Source organism: Hetaerina americana, unplaced genomic scaffold (genome assembly GCF_022747635.1).
Source record: "Hetaerina americana unplaced genomic scaffold, ioHetAmer1.1.p SCAF_3, whole genome shotgun sequence".
NCBI lineage: Eukaryota > Metazoa > Arthropoda > Insecta > Odonata > Calopterygidae > Hetaerina > Hetaerina americana.
The window spans coordinates 76,319,799-76,344,262 of record NW_027286874.1 but is presented as its reverse complement, the minus strand read 5'-3'; the positions used below and the strand labels follow the sequence as shown (position 1 = coordinate 76,344,262).

At 38.7% G+C, this 24,464-nt stretch overlaps 2 protein-coding genes across 2 annotated transcripts in view; both read left to right on the top strand.

Moving 5' to 3' along the window:
* Window positions 1-4,162, top strand: part of LOC139690438 (uncharacterized) — a 105,423-nt gene extending 101,261 nt beyond the window's left edge. The window contains exon 26 of the mRNA XM_071587890.1: window positions 698-4,162. Coding sequence (XP_071443991.1) covers window positions 698-2,056 — 1,359 coding nt within the window. The 3' untranslated portion in view covers window positions 2,057-4,162. The remainder of the gene's footprint in view (window positions 1-697) is intronic.
* A 2,719-nt stretch (window positions 4,163-6,881) lies between these two features.
* LOC139690162 (thioredoxin domain-containing protein 9) lies at window positions 6,882-17,803 on the top strand. The gene is made up of 4 exons (XM_071587432.1): window positions 6,882-6,977; window positions 7,288-7,495; window positions 7,615-7,816; window positions 16,322-17,803. The coding sequence occupies exons 2-4, from the start codon at window positions 7,295-7,297 to the stop codon at window positions 16,621-16,623; spliced, it is 705 nt and encodes a 234-aa protein (XP_071443533.1). The 5' UTR covers window positions 6,882-6,977; window positions 7,288-7,294; the 3' UTR covers window positions 16,624-17,803.
* The last annotated feature ends 6,661 nt before the right edge of the window (window positions 17,804-24,464 follow it).

Genomic DNA, 24,464 nt, shown 5'->3' with positions numbered 1-24,464 from the left:
ATTAATAATATTTGCAGATGTTCCTGGATTGTGTCTAAACTTTAGAGAAGCAGCAAATTAGCACGAAATTCACCATGGGAACCATTTATTAAATCCATTTAGTGGAACACAATACCCCTTCCAGTAAATATTTTATTAATCTAATATTAATAATAATTAATCAAATATGTATTAAAGGATTAAGCCATTTTTGAAAAATTCTCAGGTTGATATTAATCTAGCAACTTTAAGAGAAAAATGCAGGTGGCAATTTGATCATTCATTTGTTTGTTTTTATTTTAATGACTGATGAGTTTTTAACCACATTTCAAAAGCTTTTTCACCAAATTAAACTTTTTGAAGTTTATTTTCTTATGAAGACTGCAACTTTTTATCTTTTCATTTGATGTATACTTAAGCATTTGTTGAGCTTCTATGGATTGACTTTTTCTACTTCCTAATCACATTGATGATGGGATTAAATGAATAATCTTTCTTAAATATGCTCATTCAAGAAGTTATTAATTGTACTTAGGCTTAGAATTTTGGAGGAACCATAAAGGGATCTATAGCGAGAAGTAAATGTTTGAAAAATGTCTAGTCTTTCGAATTTGTGGGTTTTCAAATATAATATATATAGTGGTAGTACTTGTATTGTTTTTATTTGTGATACTGTTTGATAGGTTAAGCAATGGTTTTAATTTTTTGTCATTGCCAGGATCGACCTTCAAAACCTCAACCATCAAAGAAAGATGATCCTCAAAATGTCTCCTCTCCTAAGAAACCTGTCCCATCACCCAGACAGTCCCCTTATGTTCTCGAGAGTTCATCTAGTGGCAACAAAGAAAAAACTGTCAGTGCTGGTGATGTTCCTGCTGGTGATGACTTGGCTAAAGGTATCAGCAGTGGTGGGCTCTTAAAAACTCAGGATAAAACAGCTGAAGCCACTTGTGATATGAACACTGGTTCATCTGGATTGAATGCTCAGTCTTGTATGGAACAAAGTGGCAATGAGCATTGCCACCTGCCCGAAGTGACCGCATCTCCCAAAAAACCATCCCTCACTCCAAACACTTCACCCCTTCTTTCCAAAGTATTAACCCCAGGTAGCCTCAGGAAGATGGACTGCTCAGGTCCTCCCGCCGCTTCACCCTTTCAGCATGAATCTGCTCCCAGTGAGCCAAAGCAGAAGCTCCCGACCAATTCGTCCCAGCTTGTCCAGAAGATAGTCTCCAAAATCGAGGCATCCCTGGAGAATGAGGAATCCAGTTCCCCCCACTCTCCCAGCAAAGCCCCAATCATTTGTTCGGATGAGATGAGTGACTTGAGGCAAGTGGCATTGAATAGGCACAAACTCCAAGCCTCCACCACTTTGAGACAGCTACAGATGGAGGAGAACGGGGTGGATCAGCCCCTCCTCAAGCCTCTGACGAAGAGAGGTGGTCCGGACAGCGGCATCCCTGATGGTGAGGTGCTCTCTGGAGCGTGGACGGAGCTCTGTGGATTACTAGTCAGATTGGAAGCTTGCTCTCCAGGAGCCGTCAGAGGAGGGCCTCACTCGGCTGAATTCGATGCGGTTGATGCAGGTGGTGGGTTGGGGCGAATGGCGCTGGAAGCTCGTCGCCTCGTGACTGAGTCCAAGATGCTGATCCGTGCTGCCACATTTGCCATTGGAGGAGGGCAAACTCATTCGCCGCTGGGGAAGCACCCATGGCCCGGTGTGGCTTCTCCGATTTCATCACCAACGAGCTTGCATGCCCCCCCGATTGTTGCATTGCAGCAGCATGCAGACTCGGTGGAGTTGCACTCTTCTCTTGACTTACACCTCAACCAATGCTTGCTCCTTCTCAACCGTCTCACCCAGCTGTGTGAGGCATCCTCATCAGGTCCCGGGTGGCAAGTGGCCCGCAAAATTGCAGATGTGACTGTTGCATTTGGTGAGGCGGTGCGAGTGGTGGCTGTTTGGGTTGGAGGATCCAGTGAAACTGGTGACACTGTGGCGATTGAATGTGCAGCAGAGGGTTTGGCTGGAGCCCTAGCTTCATTACTTCGGAGCCTAAGAGTTGTCCCCCGATAAATGGGGACAAGATATCACACCTGGAAATGTACTTATCATACCTAAACTGTGCCTGGTTGTCGCATTAGTCTGGAATGTCACCATCAAACAATACAAAATGGTATAAGTAATAGGCCAATTACTCTATTTTTCATTCAATTAATTGAAATTTAATGAAATGACAGTCCCCTATTTGTAGTGACTGATAAAACTTAGGATAATTTTATTTAAAACGCCGTAAGAAGATTTTTTTAAAAACCAGTATTGATAAATGACATCTTCTTATGTATTGAAAGCATATCTGTCTTTTGTCTGGGATTGGTTATTTGTGACAGGGCTACACTAATAAGATAAATTATGCATTTACAGTGGATAGTCATAAGCAATTTAACTATGACCAGCTCTCTATATTATAATATTATGACAGAGAAATAGGTCCATGCTCAATTATCATAATGTGATTTCTGATAAATATATTTGCTGACAATACTCGAGCACTGTCAATATTTTCTATGCATAGAAAATTTTGTGGGGGATATTCTTGGTGTTCTTAAAATGCAGACCAGTATGCTCACTGTCAAATTACCTGCGAAAAGTAAGACAATTGCATAAGAAAGACAAATCAAGTGTTTTATGAATAGAGCATATATCAACTATTTTCCAATAATAGTGTATACGTTTAGAAAACTTTGATGCCTGAGGAAGATCCTTTTCTTTCTCTATATCTTCAACCTTTTTTATTTCTCTGAAATACCAAGAATGTAGATCACATATTGTACGGAACATATCTTGAATGGATGTGAATGATTCATGCTTGGTTTGATGCATTTTATTTCACCATGAAATCTTAACATATAACATCAGCATTATGTCTAATTGAATCATGTCGGTTGTCATTCTGACTATAGTAAACATTGATATATAGAAAAGAGGATGTCAGCAATCTTAAAATCTAAAGGGTTATGCTCACATGTTAGCATGAAAGAGACCACTCTGTGATTGGCATAATATTTCACACTGTAAGGGAACTGAAAAACTTTGTCAGGGTGAATCATTAAGGATTGCAGGTATTATAACAAATTCATGTGTTACTTTGGATCCACCCTGATGTTGAAAGGGCTACCAGCAGTAATTAATGTACATATACATAGACTAGCACTATGTGATTTTTTGTGCACGATGGTATAGATTAATTTATTTTATTTGCATAGGTAGTCATTGTGATTAGCTGTATTATTTTCATGTCATCATTAAAGAAAGTGTAATACACATGTCAGAACTCCAGGAGTTCTAGGTGGGCTTAACTATACCCAATTATAATGATAGGATAAATAGCCAGACTATAGTTATTTTAGCAATTTGTTTTAATATTTCATATGAACAGTGGCTCTATCATCTGGCACAAACTCAAATGATTCATTTGCAGAGTTTTATTAGTATTTTGCTCAAGTTTTATCTCTTGTACATTATTTTTCATTCATTGTGTAAATTTAAAATCTCATTATTTTTAATCTTTACTTAACTGTTTAGTTAATATTCATGTTTTAATTTTTTTTATTGTAAATTTGTTATTAACATCACAGTTTTAGGCCTATGTTTTCCCATGTACAGATGTTTTCACCTGGAAATTTAGGTAAGATGATTAGAATATGTGTGCCAAATAATGTCTTTGTTAGAAAAGTTGTTTAAATTTTATATTGCCCAATCTTAAGATTCTATTTACAAAACTAACCAGTAATTGGTTTGTGAGATCTTGTCAGTTAGAAAACAATAATTACTAATGAAATGATGTGTAATTATGAATGGTGCTAAGTGTTTTGTTGGAGACTGATGCCATGAAACCTGTTGCTTATTATTTCATTGATAACAATTATGGAAGTGCATTTATGGACTGCTTGTAACACATCTTCTGTGAGTGGTTCATTTATTCCGACTAGTGATAATGTTTGCTATATTTTGTGTCAATGCATTCAAAGAATATGTAAACAGGCATTTATGTACATATCATAACTTGATGATTAACATATCCATGCCCCTTACTGTTACCACTAGACAAGAGCCAATCTTGATATTATTTAATACTTCCATTGTTTTCCTTTAAATTTGAAATACATATTCATTTAAATAAATAGCATTCTTGTTCTAAATGACGATTCCTCTTAGTCTTATGATTAATCCTAGTGTACCCTTCCTCATATCCTGACATATATTTATATGATTCCTGATTTGAGAGTCATTAGAAACAAGCTTTAAAGCCAAATTGAATGGCTCTCTCAGTTATATGTCGCCCAAGTGATTTCTTTTGGCAGGTTAAAAAAACTTTTTTCAAATCTTATGTCATCCTCTTCAGAAATTAGTAATATTATATTTGCTTTATTGAACTGTTTATGAATATACCTGAGCAAATTCTGCTAAATTTCAATCAATATAGAGGTGGGTGGCAGTGTTAGGCATAGATGAGTGTATTTTATACTTAATCAATGGAAATGATTTCCATCCTCTGGGTTAAATTTTTTTCTTTAATTGCTGTTATAAGTATTTGACAGCAATATTTTATTTAATCTTATTTCATTATCTCACCTCTCTATGTCTGAATTTGTATGAAAATTATTACTTTGTTTTTCAGCTGTATATTTATCAGTGGTATAGCCAGGGTGATAGGGTTAGGTACATATCAAACTGATGAAATACATGACATGTAAATCCTGCTATTCACATTAGTATAACTATTCCTTGTTAAACATTCCTTAATGAGAACAATGTGTAATTTGTTGAAATTAATTTTTTTAGAGTGGCTCCATAGAATTACAACTTTCAGAAAGGGAACCATTATTTAAATAACAAATCATTAGCTGTCAATACTTCAGTCTGCATGCTTGTCAGAATGAAAATAATAAATAAAATATGGTGAGATTATAGGTAATATATTACGATAAAGATGCAGTAAAATCAGTGAAATTTAACATTAAACAATTCTTTTTCATCTCTTAATAAAGTTCACATTGTTTAAATGAAAATACTTTGTAATTTCCACACAATTTTTATTCGTACTACCGGTTTCAACGCAACGGCGTCATCATCAGGTACTATATATTCATTTAAACAACATGAACCTCCACAAAGTTGAGCCCGAGACCATAGAATTCATCAAAGTTCACATTCTTTCCAATTTCTTCCTTTATGGCTCTAAGATATGTCTATGGTTTGTACCTACAAACAATGTAGAGTCCATTATTTATTAGGCTAAATTTAATATTTCTTATATATCAATTTTGTCCATTGATAAAAAATGCCTAATTTTAAAAGATATTGGTAAGAATATTATTTCTAGTCAAAAAATGAGATGTTAGCCATACCCATGGTTGTAGGCACTAGTTTGGCATGACATTTTAAGAGGACGTGTGTCAGATAAAATCCTCTTTATATATACACATTTGGAGAATTATAGGATGCACGTGGGAGGACTGTAATAAGTACCATGTGTATCAGAGAGGACGAGGTCAGATGGTAAGTAAGATAATGGCAAAGTGAGTGGCAGGAGCTGGACTATGGAAGGGAAGATGGGAGAGGTCAGGGGAGTGTACAATTGGAGACTAAGAGCAATTTCCGCATTTCCCAGGATATACTGTTATCCCACCTCACCCTCAAAGATAAGGGTGTTAAAGTATCTTTTCTGTAGGTCCCAGTGCCCATGGAAATTGCTGGGAATGAGAAGGCTGATTCGGTGACTAATGAGGTCGCGAATGTCACTGACCTGGAATCTTCAGTGGTACCCACTGAGAATTTGAAAATGGCATTAGATAATGTATTCCAGAAGCAGTTGAGCAATCCTGCATGGATGTTATGAGGACATGCTTTGCACCATGAAACCCAAATACAGTGTGGTCATCTTCTGTCAGAAGTTGCTGTGACACAATCTTACCTCTTCAGTGAAAATAAAACTGATTCTCTCTTTTAGCATCCTACAGGAATATCTGCAGTTCACTTACTTACAGTAATGTAGGAATACTTCTTGCCTTCAAGCATCATCCCAGCTTGAGAATTTTCAAGTCAGCCAATTACTCTAAAAGAATCCATCCCTGTTCATTTTCAGACCAATGTAAAATGTATTGAATAATAAAAAAGTCATTAAATGGTCAATTTAATACCTGGGGAAGAAAATATAAATTATTCCTCAATGGCTATGTTGGTCAAAAAGATTGTAATATGATCATCAAATTTTTAGAGGCTTCTCTGTGGAAGATATATTTTTTGACAGAAAATAACGGATAATGGAGTGGTCCAGTAAAATGCCTCCAATTTATCAACAAATTCATTAAAATGAATCTACCTTCAATTTATACCACTGTTCAATTATCACAGAATCGAAATATTCATCTGAAGATACCGCCTATAATTTGGCGCACTTTTCTTTTCTAGTGGATCTCAATAACTTCCAGACGGTTGCAACGTTTTTTCAGAACTACATTTATGCATTCCAGTAAATATTTTTATTAAACTGCTGCTTTGAAACGAAAACTCTATTTTGAAGCCTGCCTCTGAATGCGATATTGCACAACCATTATATACTTCGATTTAGATAGCCCGCCGGCGGCATCCGCTTAGTCACGTCTTGTATTTCACTCGGCATTATTCATTATAAAAATTAAGAACCCCATAAAAGTCGATAAATAATCACGTATTTTCGAAGATTATATTACAAATGCATATTCGAGCAGTACAGGATAATTAGATGTCTCCTGGCACACCTTTCCCACCCACGTTCAAAAAATTGAACAGAGGAGAGCCCAAGCGCGTCCTTCCCACAACCAGGGAGCCGAGTGCCCATAAATGGCGACTTTGATATCATTGTTTGGATGCCACGCCGCTACCTTTCCAGCATCAGTCTTTTGTTGATTGGTGTGAGTATCCGTTGCAACTGGTAGAAATACTTCTTTTAAAAGTAAGTTTTGATATGTTTATGGCATTAGTGTAACAAAAATAAATATATATTTTTGATAAATAGATAGTTAATTCGTGAAATACTGTGGAATTCTGGAAAGTTTATAATTATACGCTATTAGCCTGAAACTACCGAGATTACTTTCTTTCACGAAAGCACATGGTCTTATCGTTGAAACATTGAATCGGTCTGTGTTAAGTATACCCACAGTATATAATAATGCCGTAAAAATTGGCAGTGTAGTTCTAATGTGGGCCACATAATGGTAAGGATTTTTGTTCTGATATAATTGCTAACTTGTGATTTTCAGTTCCAAAATGGCTGGAGTAGATGCAGCTATGGTGCAAGAGGCAATACAAGGACAATTAATTAAGGTAGTTGAACAATGTGTGGATGCCGAACTCGAACATCTAGAGACATTGGAAAAAATGGATTCGGACGATATAGAGAGATTGCGTGAAAAACGACTCGCAGACATGAAACGTCATTCCAAGCAATTACAGGAGTGGAAGGCATTGGTAAAGTATATATTTATCCTCCTTTAAATTGTTTTCCTGACTGATACCATCTACCCTTTCCAAAGAATGAATTGTTAATTGATGATATCCGCCTAAGTTAATAATTTATGTTTGTTTAGGGTCATGGAGAGTATAGTGAACTTACTGAAGAAAAAGAGTTCTTCGAAGCTGGAAAAGTCTCGAAGGGTATTGTATGTCACTTCTATAAAGATGGTAGCCCACGCTGTAAAATTGTTGACCATCACATGCGAAGATTAGCACCTAGACATCCGGAGGCCCGTTTCTGCAAGTTAAATGTTGAAAGAGCGCCGTTTTTGACTGGTAGGTGCTAATTTTAGCTACTTTTGGCAAATGTTATAATAATATAATGATTTAGAAGTGCTGATATTTCATAAGAATTTACACTTTCAAGTACCTGTGCTACTGTACGTCCAGTCTAGCCATACTGTGATGCTGCTTGCACTGGAAGTAAAATTTCCTGCGATTTGTATCATTGATGAAGCCCATAGCAAGTTGTTTCCGTATGTGCGTAAATATGAATCAATATAAACCATATGTTACATATGGCTGGCTTAAGAGAATGTTGGGAATTGAGTAATGTTTTTTCTTTGCATTTGGTAAGTTCTTGATTAAGTCAATGAATGCTCCAGCCAAATAGTTCTAATAAAGTAGAAATGCAACCGTCCTTAAGGATATCCTAGGATACGACAGTAAAGATTACCACGTTTTAAAAGATGAAAATGAATTCAGTGGGCAAATGATAGTTTAATGGATTTAAAAACTATTATGGTTCTTTAAAACTACCTTCTAGAAAATATATATCTGTTAATCAAGATTATGTTGAGTACCTGACCACAATAACTGTCTTCCAGCCGATTCATGCATAAGAGTTACCTCCGATATGAAATGCTTTTATGTGACTACAGGAAGAGTTTTATTAAAGTGGTATGGGGCAACTGAATGGAAACAGTTTGACTGACATGCAGGTGAATTGTGCACAAATACTGGTGATATGACACCAAAGGCTATCATTAAGTTGGAAAAGCCAGAACAATCAAAGAAAGTCAGGAGTCTTCCCATTAATTTTTTAGCAAAAAAGAAAGCTGGAATGACGGATTTTTTAGTTTTTTATGGTGCATATTTTAGCCTTTTATAGCAATGAATTTAACCAAAGTTTAGGTGATTTTTTCCGATGATTTGAATGTCATTGAATGTGTTCTGTGTTGCCCTGCACAACAAATCATTACTTTGATGGGTACACTGAGTAATATGGGAAAAAGATAACTAGGGATTTCAATACGGAGTGCAATACTTAATGGACATGAGCCTTGGTCTTTGAGACTGGAGGATGAATGTAGATTGGAGGTTTTTGACGTGTGGGTTTGGTGGAGAATGGAGAAAAATGTTGGATGAAGACGAAGGCAAATGCTAAGGTATTGAGCATGGTCTGCGTAGATTGAGTCACTGGTGGCAATCTGAGAGATGGAGGAATCGATGAAATATATTACTATTTTGAAGGCACAATAGAAAGAAGAGCTCAAGGAAAGTGGGATAGGAAGAGAGTATGATTTTTAAACAGCATGAAATCAAGGAGAAAGAAGGAAGAATAAGGAAGTTCCCACGATTCTGACAAAAAATGTCACTAGGGACTACCCTTAAAATAGGCAGACTACTCTGATTGATAGAAGAGCTTATGCTAAGAACCACTAACCCTTGGGAATACATTATTTTTGCTATATTAACACTTAGAACATGGGTGAACCATTATTAATAATTTAAAAATTATAAATTCATATGAAGCTGTTTAACCAGACTCAAAGAAGTGCATGGTGTTGAAGACAACGAATGAATTCATAGTTTGACATTAACTGACTGGTTTTGCCGGCTAATATTAATGCCAGGTGTACTTTCTGGCATATCATGACGACAATCTATATATATGTAAATACTTTGACGTATATTATAAGCATGGTTTGCTCTGTTACATTTCTCATGAAACGAAACTCAATTTATTGAATCATTGTTTACTTTATAAAGTAATTTAAAATACAATAATGCATTCCATGCCAAAAAAAAAAAATTTTGTTCAAGGTTTATTCAAAGGAAATAGTATAGACATTATTTATTATAGTGGTTCACGTTTAACTTTTCTTTTATTGAGATTGAAAACAAGTGTAATGCGAATTCTCTTCGTAGAAAACAAAAAATAATTAAAAAATAATTAGTTTTTGTATATTATACGCTCAGAAATCACTTGTACAAGAAACCTGTCAAGAGACATCTGTTTTTCTGACTCTTCAATTTTTTTTAATATGCGACATAGCATTATTATTGCGTAAATTTTTAGTGCGCTTAGTTAGTCTTATTAGGGTAATGCTTCTCCATATACTATGCAATAGATAATGATAGTATTCATCTCCTCCTCAATGGCAGAGTGAACCAACCTGGTATACGAATTAAATTTGTAGAAAAAAATGATGTAAAATAAGTAGTTTATTAGTTACTCTACATACCTAACTCTTTTTTAGTTGGAGACAGTTGAGATAAATTTCTTTTTACTGACTTCAAAATGTTCCAGGAGTGCTACACAGCATTGTCATATAAATTCGTAGTATGCATAATACCTGCTGTATTAGGGTGGTGGTTCTTAATATATAATGCAACAGCTTCCAATACTTGCGGCATTTCTCTTGTTGCACTTGATGATTGTTCCTTGGCTGTTAGCTCCTCCTCAAACAAACTCTCCTCCACAATATCTTCCTGTGAAAAACAATGCAACTCCCGAGACAAAATTGCGGTGACTGCAGTCCCTTTATCTGCTGTCTCAAATCCCTTAAAGTCTATTTCTTCAATGATCTTTGACCAAAGCTTCTTCCTAGCAGAAGTGAGAGTTCTCTTTAAATAACTTCCCACATCTAGGTTATCTTAAAGCAGTCTGCAATATTGAAATGATATTTCCAAAGCTCGCTCAGATTGAGATTGGTCCTTTCAGTCACCTCAAAACAATGCACGTAAAGGCTTTAGTGTAGGGCCTCCGTAGGCTGGAGTAATGGAGTGGTGTTGTGGAAAAAAACTGGATTTTGATGAATTTCAATTCCTCAAGGTCATTATCTTGTAGGCCAGGAGGATGGGCAGGAGCATTGTCCATAACAAGCAATACATGGAGTGGCAGATTCATCCGTAGCAAATAATTGTTTGCAGGACCTAACACTTCATTGATTCGGTCAGCAAAAGGGTCACGTGTCACCCAAGTCACTCACCTAAATGCAAGTTGGGACAAATATGTGGTCACTGTTGACACTACAATGCTAATGGAACTTGAGCTACACTCAAACTGACCAATTAAAGAATATATCCTTAAGCCACAAAAGGTTTTTTACCTCACTGTAAAAGTACAAAAGGAGGGAAAAATTGAGAATGGTGTGGTAATTTATGGGGAAAGATAATCCCTCACCAGTGATCAGATGTACATCAAAATATTAGGATGTTTACATTTACTCTGGGGAAGGGGAATTTCCCAAATAGGTTTACAAGGAAATCAGTCTTATTGCCAGGGACCATATTCGGGAATTTGCAAATTTAACACTGTTAAATCGGTTATTCTAAAGTGGTATTTAGGGAAGTTTTTCCTCCCAGGGACTGGCTCTGGGCTACTTTTACCACTAAATCCTTATGTGCCAACTAGGAAGAGACTGAATAGGTTTACGAAGAAATAAATACAGAATCCTGGGACCTGCTTTGGGGGAATAATGTGCACAGACTCACTCATTTAGGTATTACAGAAAAGCAATACCGACACTCAGGAACCAAAACCAAAAATGGTAGGGAATGAAGCCCTTCAGTCAAAAGAAAGAAGTAAATAAAAAATAAAGGAGAAAGGCAAAAAATAACAGAAACTTGGGAGAAACAATAGTGTGAAAAGTGGATGCACATATTTCGACCGCAAAGTGGTCTTCTTCAGTGCTCTATAAGAGAAAAATCTCTGCGACTCAAGGTTGAAGTAGTCCCCCCTGTGTAAATGTGAATGTCTTAATATTTTGACGTGTGTCTGATCACTGGTGAGGGATTAACTTTCCCCAAAAATTACCACCCCAATCTCAATTTTCTCCTTTTTTACTGTTACAGTGGTGTGAAAAACCCTTTACGGCTTAAGGAAATATTATTTAATATAGTCAGTCTAAAAACAGCCTGTTAGGGGCTAAATTAGTCCTTTCCATTAAACACAGGTAAACAGCCAGTGCAATTTCAGCACATGGTTCTGAAATTCTTTTTGTGGAAAACAAAGTGCCTGGCAAAAATAATAAAAAAAGAGAAACTAGGAATTTCTCTGTAAATAGGTATTAATGAATCGCTACTGAAAAAAATGTTAAAAATTGTTTTTTTTTCTTCAATAAAAAAAGTCTCAAAATGTTACGTAATGTACTTTACATTATAAGATATCATAATAAAATCAATAGTGCAAAATTTTAAAAGTTTAAACATTTTAATGGTATGCAATCAATTTTTTTAAATTTTTGAGAGATCATAATGAAGTAGAAGATCCTGTCCAATGCAGGATTGGGTATCTAGTCTCACTGGTCACTCTTATCAGTTGCCAATAGGTAAAACAATGCTAGAGGAAAGAACTGAACTGACTGAGAGTCCGGGAACTAGTCCTTCTTGTAAGGGATGGCAGGCACTTATGAAGTTCTTTTCGTGCACTGGGTGGGGGCCATCCTCCCTGAGCAGCAAATATGGTTAGTTGATAACTTCTGTCGGTCTATGGGCCCCAAACGGTACGCAATCCCAAGGTGAAAGTTGATAAGGGAGGGGGGATGTGTCAGGATCTCATGGCTCATGCAACTAAAATGATCCCGTAAGGCACATGTCCATGTGACATGGGGTCATGAATATTGGATGTTAATGAAAATAGCATGGGGCAGGGGTAGACCAGAGGTAGCGGGTCTGCCTGTTAAGCCGAAGGTCGCTGGTTGGATTCCCGTGACCGGCAAACATTTTTCAACTTGGAAAAAAGTTATCAATGGTATTTCGGAACAAGGCAACAAAAAAAATAAGCTCCTACCAAAAAGCTACCCTGAACCCATGGTGAAAGGCAGCAGTTTCAGCATTAGGCACTGGTGGCACAGACCAAGTGGGTCGGCCCTGGCATCAGCTGCGAGTGAGTGTGAAGTTCACAATATTGGCCATAGTACTGCCATGAAGGAGATAACGAGAAATCACCACATTATTCTCCCTAGAATACGCAGCCTTGCCTTGCATTCAAATATAGTAGAATGGAAAGATATGGGATGCAGTAAACCAATCCTAGGATTGAAATGCTGATGATTGCATAGAAAATAGCCACTTTGAAAAATGACCATTATTTGGATATATTTTTTAATTTTGTAAAATGCTCCAATTTAAAAAAAATTTCAATAAGGCCAATGTATTCAGTGATTTTCATCAAAACTGAGGTTAAGAGTCAACTCGAATGCTAAGTGGATTGAATGAGCCATTATGTTCCATTCAGCAATGTCATCCATAGGATCTATGATGCTGACTAATTATTCTCCATTTTCTGCCCTGAATTTATCCGGAAATCTTACCTTGCATCCTTACAAACCCTGTGTATTTACATCTTCAATTTTCATTTCGTATGACTTTTGAATTACCTAGATTGAATAGGTGACAGAATTCAGCCCTGTCATGCCAGCCCCTCCTATATTTTCAGACGTGTGCTTCCTCCCATTTCTTACCGGGCCTTATAACCATTTCTGGGAACATACAGCTTGGGTAGAACTTTTTGAGACAACTATCTTACTTATGAGTCCCAGTCCATTAAGCTGGTCAGGTTACTCATGTGGGTAACAGGCTTGCCTGCTATCTGAAATATCATGGTTTCAAATCCCCAGCTTCAACATGAGTGTTGTGTAAATTTTGATGGTTTGGCCCCTGGGACTCCTGATGGCATGGCAAGAGCTTACTGGAATCAAAAGAGGCACATGGACTACTGAGGCCACCCGAGGAACACAAAAAAAAATGTCTGTGGGTACTCCAATTGATATTGTTCAATATGAGAGTACAGAAAAAAGCTACCTGGTACCCATGGTGAAAGGCAGCAGTTCCAACCTGGAATGCGCACTCATTTTGTGAAAATCAAAATAGTTTATTAATTATGTCATATTCCGTACTCCTTTTTACTGGACAGCTGCCTGGAGGTATTTGTTTTTGCCAACGCATCAAACTTTGGTGAAAATGTGACTCAGCATTATCATTCAACAAATTTCTAGCGCGCATAGTCTTATACTTTGTATGCATGACATGATGCGACAATGTACCATGATCTCCGCATTGCATTTAATCTGTCCTTTTTCTGGACTTTTACCTCCATTGAAGGCTCATGTAGTTTCTGAATGGTAAGCAAGCAGAAGTTTCGAATTACTGCTTTCATTGGAACAAAATAGTAGCATGAGATGGCCATTCATTGGATTATGGCTGGGTGATGCGTTTTCCCCTTTTGTTATGTGTCCAAATATAGGTCCACTTTGGCATCCAGGAGAGACCCATCTCTTCATCATTTTAAATTTTTTGCAGCAGGTAACCCTCGGAACATACGAGCTTCTTGAAGTCACTGATGAAGTTCTCAGCTGCATTAGAGTCAGAGCTTTCTTCTTCACCCTGCCACAAAATGCCGTGGATGGTTTTTTCCTTAAACTTTGTGAACCATGCATGGCTTCTCTTAAATATCCGTACTTCTTCAGCCATCCTCACATCTTCATAACGTTGGCGGTGAAAATTAATGCCCCTTCTCACAAATTATATTCTTGGAAACTGTGTTGCATTTTTAATTGCGTTTCATATATATCCATATGGGAAGCAATCTTTCAACATAGTTGAGAATTTATAACCTTAGAGTAGACATTTTGTCTCTCCCTTTGAAGCATCTATCTCCTTAAATTGATTGTGCAAATCACTGATGTATACCAATTGTATGTGAACACCAGATCAGCCATGCTCACACCTTGTTCTCTCTGTTTAGCCATGTTAATTTTCATATCTATTATTTTAATTCTCTCTGCTCTCTTACTTTTTTAGGGGATATGTTTAAATATACGTACAAATAATTATTCAACTATGTGCAGCAAAATCACAAATAATTTATGAACACAAGTTTGGAAAAGTGTGTAATCATTAGCGACCCTAAAATGCTAGCAGAATAGGTGCTAAACACAAACTGAAGTTGAATGCTCACAATCATTCCGGGATGAATAACTGATCGAAGCACTTTTCTACTTGATAAATCACTTATCAAGTGGAAAAGTGCTTCGATCAGTTATTCATTATATTCGACTTCAACCACATCACGCCTAAAGCAACTCAATTTGATCATTCTGGGAATTCCCCTCTCTCTGTCACTCATTGTGCAAAAAGCTGCTCGTTAAGACAAGTCATTTTTCGGCGCAATATATTTGCTTGCCATGTGAGGGGCTTGTTAAGTGAGGTTCCTCTACCTCCATCTTGCAGACTTACTCACCTCTTTCCCAAATTTGCCAAATTCATTTGGGACAGTCTAGCAAAAATAATTAAATAGTATCATCCCGTCCTCCATGAGCATCCTTATTTGGCCATCCTATTTTGATAGATTTGAAAATACAGTAAAACCTCTTTAATATCCTTTTCTAAGGCCCCAGAAAAAATTTTAAAATGCAGGAAAAGGAGGCTTTTCATTCTTACATGTATATTTACTAAGGTCTATTTCATCATCATCACAAATAACATAAATTGGAGTTCCTTCATTGCAATCAGTATAAAATCCTGCCTTCCTAATGCAGTTAAATATTACAGAATCCTTAACTTGCTGCCCAGGCTATAATATGTCGTGTAAAGCATCCAGTACAGGTTAGAAAACAACCTACTAGCAGCTGAAGCTTCTCACTTCCATCTGCTTGGTGATTATAAGACGATAAGCCTTTGTTTGGTAAGCACCCCTTCATCACGTTGCTCACCTCTGAAGCAGTGTTTTTGCTAGCAGCACTTTAATAAATAACCATCTCATTTGCATTTGAAAAATCTTATGGGTTATAGCCATCAAGAAGTTTATTAAAACCTGACACCTACCACGAAGTTGTAGTCTTGATGTCAACATTGCTACTTTCACCACACACAATCTTGTGTACAAGATTGTGACTATTTTTAAACCTATCCAATCAACCGGGAAATGAATGCGGATGCTGTGAAATCTTCGATCCCAATATTGTGTGAATGTGCAATACTTTTCTCTTATGATGACACCATTCACGGGGCTATTTGACGATATATCAATTAAAAAACACTCTCTCAGCAGTTCTTCATTCTTGACATTTTCTCTTTTAAGATGAATTAGTTTAAATGTTTCAAAATCGAATCAAATTTTCAATATTGTGTTCGGTGTGGAGGCCTGCAATCTTAGATGTTTCACCTGAAAAATACAGATGCGATCAGGAGAATCAACTTGTTCCACAGTATTTATTGTATCCTCAATTGAAAATGTTTTTCACAATGAACAGTTTACCATTAAAAAATTTATTTAATGAAGTAGACTTTTAAATCTCTCCCAGCATCCATTTTCAATTTAATTTGATGAAGATTGCCACAAAGAATTTTTGTGCCACTGTAGCAATGGGAGGCATTCATGTCTGCAAGTCATGGTTATGAAAGGTCAATGTTTTACTGGAATCAGAAATGAACAAAATTAAATTTAACTTTTGAACATTAGGGTCAATTTTGTATTTTTATCATGGTTAACTCATTTGAAATTGGTAATCTGTTTAGTTAAAAAAATAACTGATGGTAACTATTTTATTACAGAACGTCTTCGTATCCGTGTCATTCCAACTATTGCCCTTGTGGCTGGGAGTAAGACTAAGGACTACATTGTTGGATTCACTGACCTAGGGAATCGCGATGACTTCACCACTGGTGTTCTTGAATGGAGAATTGCTCAGTCGGGAGCCATTAAATATTCAGGTGATCTTTCACATCCCCCTGATCCTGACGATGAAGTTGATTGGGAAGAGGTTGGTTCTACAAAGAAAGCCACTACAGCAGAAAAATACCGTTCTATTAGAAGTGGATTTGATGATGGTGAGGATGATGGCTTGAGTGACTAGCTGCATTTGTGTGTAGCAAAATAATCAAATAAACCCAATATCATTATGACATTTTTTCAAAGCTACTGAAGGAAAATTAACTTGTTAAGATTTGGACAGTGAGGGATATATCCAGAAGATACTTTAAAAATATTGTTTTTTCTGGAAATTCTTAATGTCTTTAAGACATTCTTGTTTTGCTATCTTATTTACACTTTTTGCAAATATTTAATAATTTTGGTCATTTATTATTAAACACTAAATGTATTTTAGGAGTTGATATAACACTTTATTTATTATACACAAAAAATTTGTTATGCTTTTTTATAGAATTACTGACACCAAATAAACAATATTTTTAATTAATTACCATGTATGAGGATTTATTCGCTTGGGGTCTGGTCATAGAACACTTTTTTTGCCTTTTTTTAGTCTTGCATTCTCATACTTGGTTACAAAATTCCTGTGCAGTTTTCAATTGTGATCTGTCACCGTGAAAAAGATCAGCAAGCTAAATTAATTTGTGAAAATACTGGTTTGCCATATTGATTGCATGGGGTTATGGTGACTTAAGTTTGAGACTACCTTAGCTCCAGTCTTTTATTACTCCTCTCCATCCCTATTTGGGTTCACATCCTAGAAACCCTTGATGAAAACTTTTGTCTCCATTTTTTGGAGTAATTGTCTTTCTGTTAATTTGCCAATCAGCATTATTGTTCTATGTTTTGTGGGAGTTAAGTAAAATTCCTGTCAGAAACTCTGGCAATTGAATTTGTGAAGCTTTTAAATGTTTTGAAAATTTTACCTGAGAAAAAATAGTTCTATTTACTTAGAGTACGCAGATTTCGTTTTTGGTTGGGCAGGATGTTTCTTGAAACATGAGGCAGTGTTCCAATTAAGTGGTGCATTTCATTTTTCCTCTCTCACATTCCATTTGCACGTTGTATAAGTGCCAGGCCTTTGTGTATTGGCAAAACTGTGATTGCAAAGAATATTTTACCTGGTACATTGAATTGCACTGACACTTTGCTGAGGGATTTGGAAAGGATATGTTAAGTGCTAAGGCTACTTATGATGGAAATACCTAATATGCCTTAAAGTGGTTGTTAATAACAATTGCTGGATTGTAATTATTTATTTTTGAGCAAGTTGGTGATTAATAAATATTAATAAATTGCTACAATTGCAGAGATAAAGTTGATTTTGGGTTCATGTTATTTCACACCATCATGTTGGACTGGTAGGCTATTGTCTCATTCATTTTCTGATGTTTATTAAGACAGTTCGCAATTTAAGAGCTGAATTGGAGCAGGTTTTGACTGTGGTAAAATCAGAGATTTGGACTTAAGTCTTTGTGAAATATATACACTGTTTTTGTTAAGCACAGCGCCTAATCAAACAACTCCTAAATCACTGAAACAGAGAATAAACTCTATTTTGATTTTCCCTGAACTTGTGTGCCTTTCATGCAATCCTGATTTAATTCTTAAATGAATAATAGTAAGACATACCATCATTTACTTTTCAAATTGCATTTTTCTCATAATACTTATGAAAATATTTTTAATATTGTTTTAATTAATCTGAATCCCTGATACATTCATATTTTGTTTTACATTTAGTGCTAAATATTTAAAAAATTGAGTTTTTGCTTGTGCTCTTCAAAAGATGACTGCAAATTTTCCTTTTGGTGGAGGTGGCAAACCAACATTAATGTAATCCATCGGTATGTTAAGATTGTTATCCTGCTTTGTTCTTGTAGTGGCTTAAAATGTAAAATCCTCGGTCCCTGGAAAGATAAACAAATATATAGGTTATTTTTGTAACTTTCTCTAAGCATTGTAGGATAGCATTATTGTGTAAAATACATATTTGAAATATTTTTTCCAATGGTATTACGCCTGGGACTTATGAAATCTTCTATGCCTTATGGTTTCGCAAGCCAATTGCATGGAGCAAAGTATCTTTTTAGCAAGTAGGTGGTGGCATTGTTAGTTGTCTGAGGGTTGTAAACGGTAAGTAAAGTACAAAAACTAAAATGCCTATATATTTTGAACTTTGCCTATATATTTTGACTTGTTGAAAATGCACTTATTGATGAAGGATTAGGCGATAATAGTGTTTCTTTACGTCCTACCAGGCCTGCCATATACAAAAATGGTAACCTTTGTAAAATGATTTCTTTGGACAGTGGAATTACTATGATTAAAACACTACCATTTTGTAATTAGGTTCCATATTGAATTTTCTTAGATGATACAGAGGAGTTGGACTCATATTCGGAGATACCAATTGATACCCCCAGCTAAAGGCTGTGGTTTACTGGATCGTTCAAGTAGGATTGATATCCCAGCAGGTAGGGGAATGTAGAATACTCCTGAAGTATCCCTGCTTGTCGTAAGAGGCGACTAATAGGGCGGGGAGACAACCCCGATATCAAACTTGGGAACAAGGCTTTAGCAATTTAAATGTGGTTGATCTCTGCACCAACTGGGTTTGTGCTTGCCAAAATATGGTCATTAAGGGTCAATATCATGGTCTAATCAATATCTGTGCTTTCATCTTTATTAACTGTAAACCTGCATATTTTATCTTAAAACTTGTTGTAATGGAAATGTATTTAGACAATCAAAAATGGAGGCAGGTCAATGCCATTTCTACTCAGCCTAAATGTTCTTCTGAGCTGTTCTCTAAGATGCAGAAGTACTGACCAACTTCTACCTCTATTGGCTGTCATCAGTGAAGTCACTCAAGTCAAATCACCTTTTTTTGCCATTCCCCTAAGTGTAATTGTTTTCACTGCAGTGGAACAACTCTTATTTCAAAAGACTGCCCACTTCTTAATCATGGATTATCTTGTACCTGGTCACCACCCATTATATTAAGGAAACAAAACATTGTTGGATCTGGGAAACCTGCCTACCCTGATCATGACTTAAGCAGCTCAGGGTCACCAAGGCTTCTATTTTGTGGATCAGCAGGGAATCGTCAACTGGCCAAATTGGTAATCCCATGGGAAGCGATGACGTACACCATCTGGAAGGGGGTGGCATCAGCATACACATCCTCCGTTGTGGTCCATGATGAGAATCTTTGCTTCTGCTGTACTCCAGCTACCCATAAATCTTATGCCCACTAGGTGTTATGTCTCCTATTAGGAAGTAGGGTGGCCAAAGTATGTACAGATCACAATATGTAACCTACTGCTTTAGGAATGTCCTGTGTTCTTAGTTGGGCCACAGTGCCTAAGATATACCGAATCCTCTGTAATGCTCCATTTGTTAGGCTTAAGGTCATGCGCTCTATCTATTTTCACTCCCACATATATGTGATTTAACCGGTTTCAGTATCCTTTTCCTTTCATTGATGGTTATACCTAGTTCAATTTTTTAAAATTTTGGGGATGGGCTGAGGATCCTGTGGGGAAACATGAACACCCAGCCATCAAGGTAGGCGATCATCAGCACACAAAATTTAAGGTAAATTTCATGTGCCACCACCCTTGCCCATCGCTGCATTATGGCTGGCACCAGGGCATGTCCCATTGGTACCGATAGGTTGCCCTCCTGCGCAACCTCTGGTTCCCTGGTAGGGCGGGATTGGCAGCAGAATGTTAACTGTCTGCTGTCGCGCCGGTAAGATGCCTGGTACTTCGAAAATATTCGTTGTTAATGATGATTCCATAGAAGTGTCTGGAGGGGTTGTATGGGTATCTGCCAGGATGCATCCTTGAGATCCAATTTGATAAGGAAGGAGCCAGATGGAATGGTTTCAAGTGCTTTGGTGGGGCCCTTGAGAGTAAATTGAGGTTTATGGTAATACTGCATCCAATCAGATGTCTTGAATGATTCTAATGCCCCCAGATGCATTGGGAATTGTGATCAGTGGAAAAGCACAGGAAGGCCTGGCCATTACCAGCACCTGCTTCTGTACGAGCATATCCACCCATTGTAAAATCTTGGGAGTCACCCGAGTTGGCCTCAAAATATATGGAGCATCGGTTGGTTTGGCTTGGCTAGCTCCTGCAAAAAGGGTTAGTACATTTTCAATCTGGTAAGGGTATAGAAGGGCTGTTAGGAACACAGGCAATTCAATGTATTCAGGGTCCTCGTGGCTAGATGCTGCCAGGGATGGCGATCTGGATTTAAGTTTCACTGGATTTGTGACATTGATATGTGCAAGAATGTTTGATGGGTCGATTTCTTCATCACCGTGATGCACTGTTAATAGATATTGAAGAGCGCAATATCCATTTCACTATTATCATCTCAAGACTTACTTGCCTCAAACTGAGTCTGAGTCCTGCCAGGAGACTGGGTTCTTGAGAGGTCCAGAACCTTTGAGTAAGTGTCTGAAACATCCCTGAGGAGGTCCTCTGCCTCCAGCATACCTTGGTCTGGTGGATCTGGCTCCTGATGATGGTGTATCAGTGGAGGTTAGGCTGTGGTTGAAGTAACTCGCCTAGACTTTGTGGTGGGTCGCCTCCCACGTGATTGGCCTCAAAAGGGCTGTGAGGCTGGGACATTGTAGGTCCCAGCGATAGGTTGCCCTCCTGCGCAACCTCCGGTTCCCTGGTAGGGCAGGATTGGCAGCAGAATGTTAACTGTCTGCTGTCGCGCCGGTAAGATGTTTGGTGGGAGCCGGAGGAGCTCATTTCCCGTGTTTTCTGTTAGCTTGCTGCTTTCTATAGCTGTTTCTCAGCCATGCTGCTGGACCACGGCCAGTGTGCGAAGACGATTATATATGATTACTCGGGTGACTTCCGGTAGGGTGTTCAATTCCGCAGCTATATAGATAGTAAAGAGTTACACTCGTGAAGGTCTCAGCGAGACAGCTTACCATTATCCTTGGTGTGTTTGATGATTGGGAACAGCGCCAAGCATTCCTGTTGAGAGGGGATCACGATGTAGTGTCCCGGGTATGAATCTCGCTGAGGCGATGGGTTAGGTGATGTTTAGTGGTCCTGAGCCGGAAGGAGTTGACGGCCGCTGCTGAGAGAGCGCCAACTGTTCCGCATTCCCAATGACCTGCTGGCTGAGCTGTCATCGTTGTTCGGAGTTATTCCGCCTATGTCGGCTCTTCGCCCATCGACATAATTGAGGTGGCTGGGGAATGCGCTGGCCGTGAGGGAGAAGGTGATGTAGGAGGTGCCACAATTATATTCGAGTTTCCGGGTTCGTTACCTCGGGCACTCGATTTTTGGTCCTGCGTGACGAGCTGGGTGAAGCACTCCTAGAGATCATGGATACCGGCCTAATCCTAGGAGAGATCTGGGACACACCACGCACTGGAGTTTCGAATGACAGTGGATTCGGTATCTCAGACGGGGGTTGTCGGTGGCGCCAGAGCTATTCCCTCCCCAGTGACCTCGGGCCGCGAGAATTAAAAGGTAACCCTTTCTTGGCGATGATATTCGCCTAGCAGCAAACTAAATGTAGGCTGAGGTGACAGCCGTTAAGTCCGAGGAGGTGCTGAACCGCCTGACAGGACCCAGCATACCCATGCCAGGTATCCTGCTGCTGCTGGCATCCAATTCCGGGAGGCATCTGTATATTTACACCTAAGTATTTCAATTTCTGGGTCGGGTGAACTACACTTTTTGTTAGGTTAATGGCAATGCCGAGATCACTTTGAAGAAACTGAATAATTTCCCTGATGGGTTGCGGAGTTCCTGGGGGAAAGAACAACCAGTCGTCCAGGTAGGCGATCATTGGCACTTGAAATTTATGATAAATATCTTGTGCCACCGCCCTCGCCCATCGTTGCATTATCGCCGGCGCCCGGGCGTGTCCCATGGGCAGACGAGTCCACTGAAAACATTCGTGGTTAACGATTATGCCGTAGAAATGGCGATGTATGGGATGGATGGGGGTTTGCCAAAATGCATCCGTAAGGTCAAGCTTGATTAGGAAGGAGCCCTCGGGGATTGTTTCAAGTGCCTTGGCGGCGTCCTTGAGTGAATTTCGGTTTATTTTAGTATTTCGTCCAGTCTGACAAATCTTGAATTATTCGCGTGCCCCCTGATGCCTTTGGAATCGCGATCAGGGGAAAAGCACAGGAAGGCCTGGCCATCGCCAGAATACCTCTTTGAACCAGAATGTTAACCCATTGTAAGATCTCGGGAGTGACCCGTGTCGGTTTGAAAACGTATGGCGCCGCAGTGGGCTTTGCGAGGTTGGCTCCTTCCGCAAAAAGTTGTCTTACCGATGCGTTTTGGTATGGGTATGATGAGGCCGTAGGAAATATGGGAATTTCTACGTATTCGTCTGCCTCATGGTGCTGGACGTCTGGTTGTGCTGGAACTGGATCGGGCGCGGGGTAAGCGGCCCGTGGCAGCAGTCTCTCGGGGTTTGTGACTCTATTTGTGCCAATATATTCGATAAATCGTCTTGGCCGTCAAATGGATCACTGTTTTCGTCACTGGAGCTCACTTCTTTGTCTATTTCACGTTCGTCTTGATCCGGGGTTGTCAATAAGTCTTCATTGTCACTAATCACTCCCCCCGTGTCCCCACATGATTCACTTACCTTGAGAGATTCCGGGTTATCTGGCTCGGCTGATCCCTCTATTAGGTGCAACTCTCGGATGAGCAAGTCGGTCAGGGGGTCTTCTGGCTCCTCCTCCGTCGGCGGTGTGCCCGTATGGTGCTCAGCTGTGTTTTTAGCAGCGCGTACCTCCGCAGGCGGCCTTCGGGGTGTCCTGGCGCCGGTTCCAACAGGGTGGCTAATTGGAACTGGAGGCGGGCCGCCTCGTCCGCGGCCGCGAAAGGGCCGTAAGGGTTGGTTTGAAGGCCGGTACTGCTGGGTGCGTCCAACTTTTCAGCTTTTGCGACAACTCCCGAACTGAATTCCGCCCGCGCTTATATACCATTTGGTGCAATATGGCGGTTGCATGGCATATAAAGCGTAGGCGGCACGGCCCGGGAGGGCGCATCGGCCAGATTGGACGCGGTCGGAATTAGTGACCAGGTCACTGCGTGCGACTGAACTTCATTTATTAGTAATGACATATACATTTCAACCAGACAAGGATTTAGGACAAATATTACACCTTTGCCTATAGTCAATCAATACACAGTTGTGGAATTATCAATTAGCATAGTTTTATACACGTTTGTCAGGTTGAGGTGTTTTAAGAGATCAAATGTCAATTCTAGTCCTTTTAATGCTGCATAACATTCGCTTGCGTTTATGGATGATAGCCCTGGTATGTCGAATGTTTGTGAGATGTCCCAACTTGGAATAACAACTCCCTGATGTGGGGTGGCATCTGCATACACAATTATTTCTTCTGTGCCTCTTGGCAAGGTTATTTTGCGGTTGAAAATTTCACTTGTTTGCAAATGGTTCCACCACTCGATGTTCCGTTGATACACATGCGTTACCAAAAACGTGGGGAGCCTAAGGACCCAGCATACCCATGCCAGGTATCCTGCTGTCTTAGGTATATCTATCGCCCGAAGCTTGGGAATGAGGGGTATCACTGAATGCACTCGCTTTCTTGAAGCTGGTGTTAATTGAACTGTGAGGTCTTTGGTATCTATGATAACTCCTAAATATTTTAAAGTTTGCGTGATAGAAGTAATAGATTTTGACATATTAACTTGTATATTGAACTTCTCCTGCAAGTATCTGATTATTACAAAGGGGCAAAACATTCGCTTGCTGTAAACGAACCAGTCATCCAGGTAGCAAATTACTTGTACGCAAAATTGTTTTTCAATGAACATCAACGCTACATCCTCTGCCCATCTCTGGAGGATTGCTGGAGATAATGCGTGGCCCATAGGTAATCTTGTAAATGCTAATTTTCTATTGCCATATTTGACGCCGTAGAATTGCCAATGGTGTAAATTTATTTGG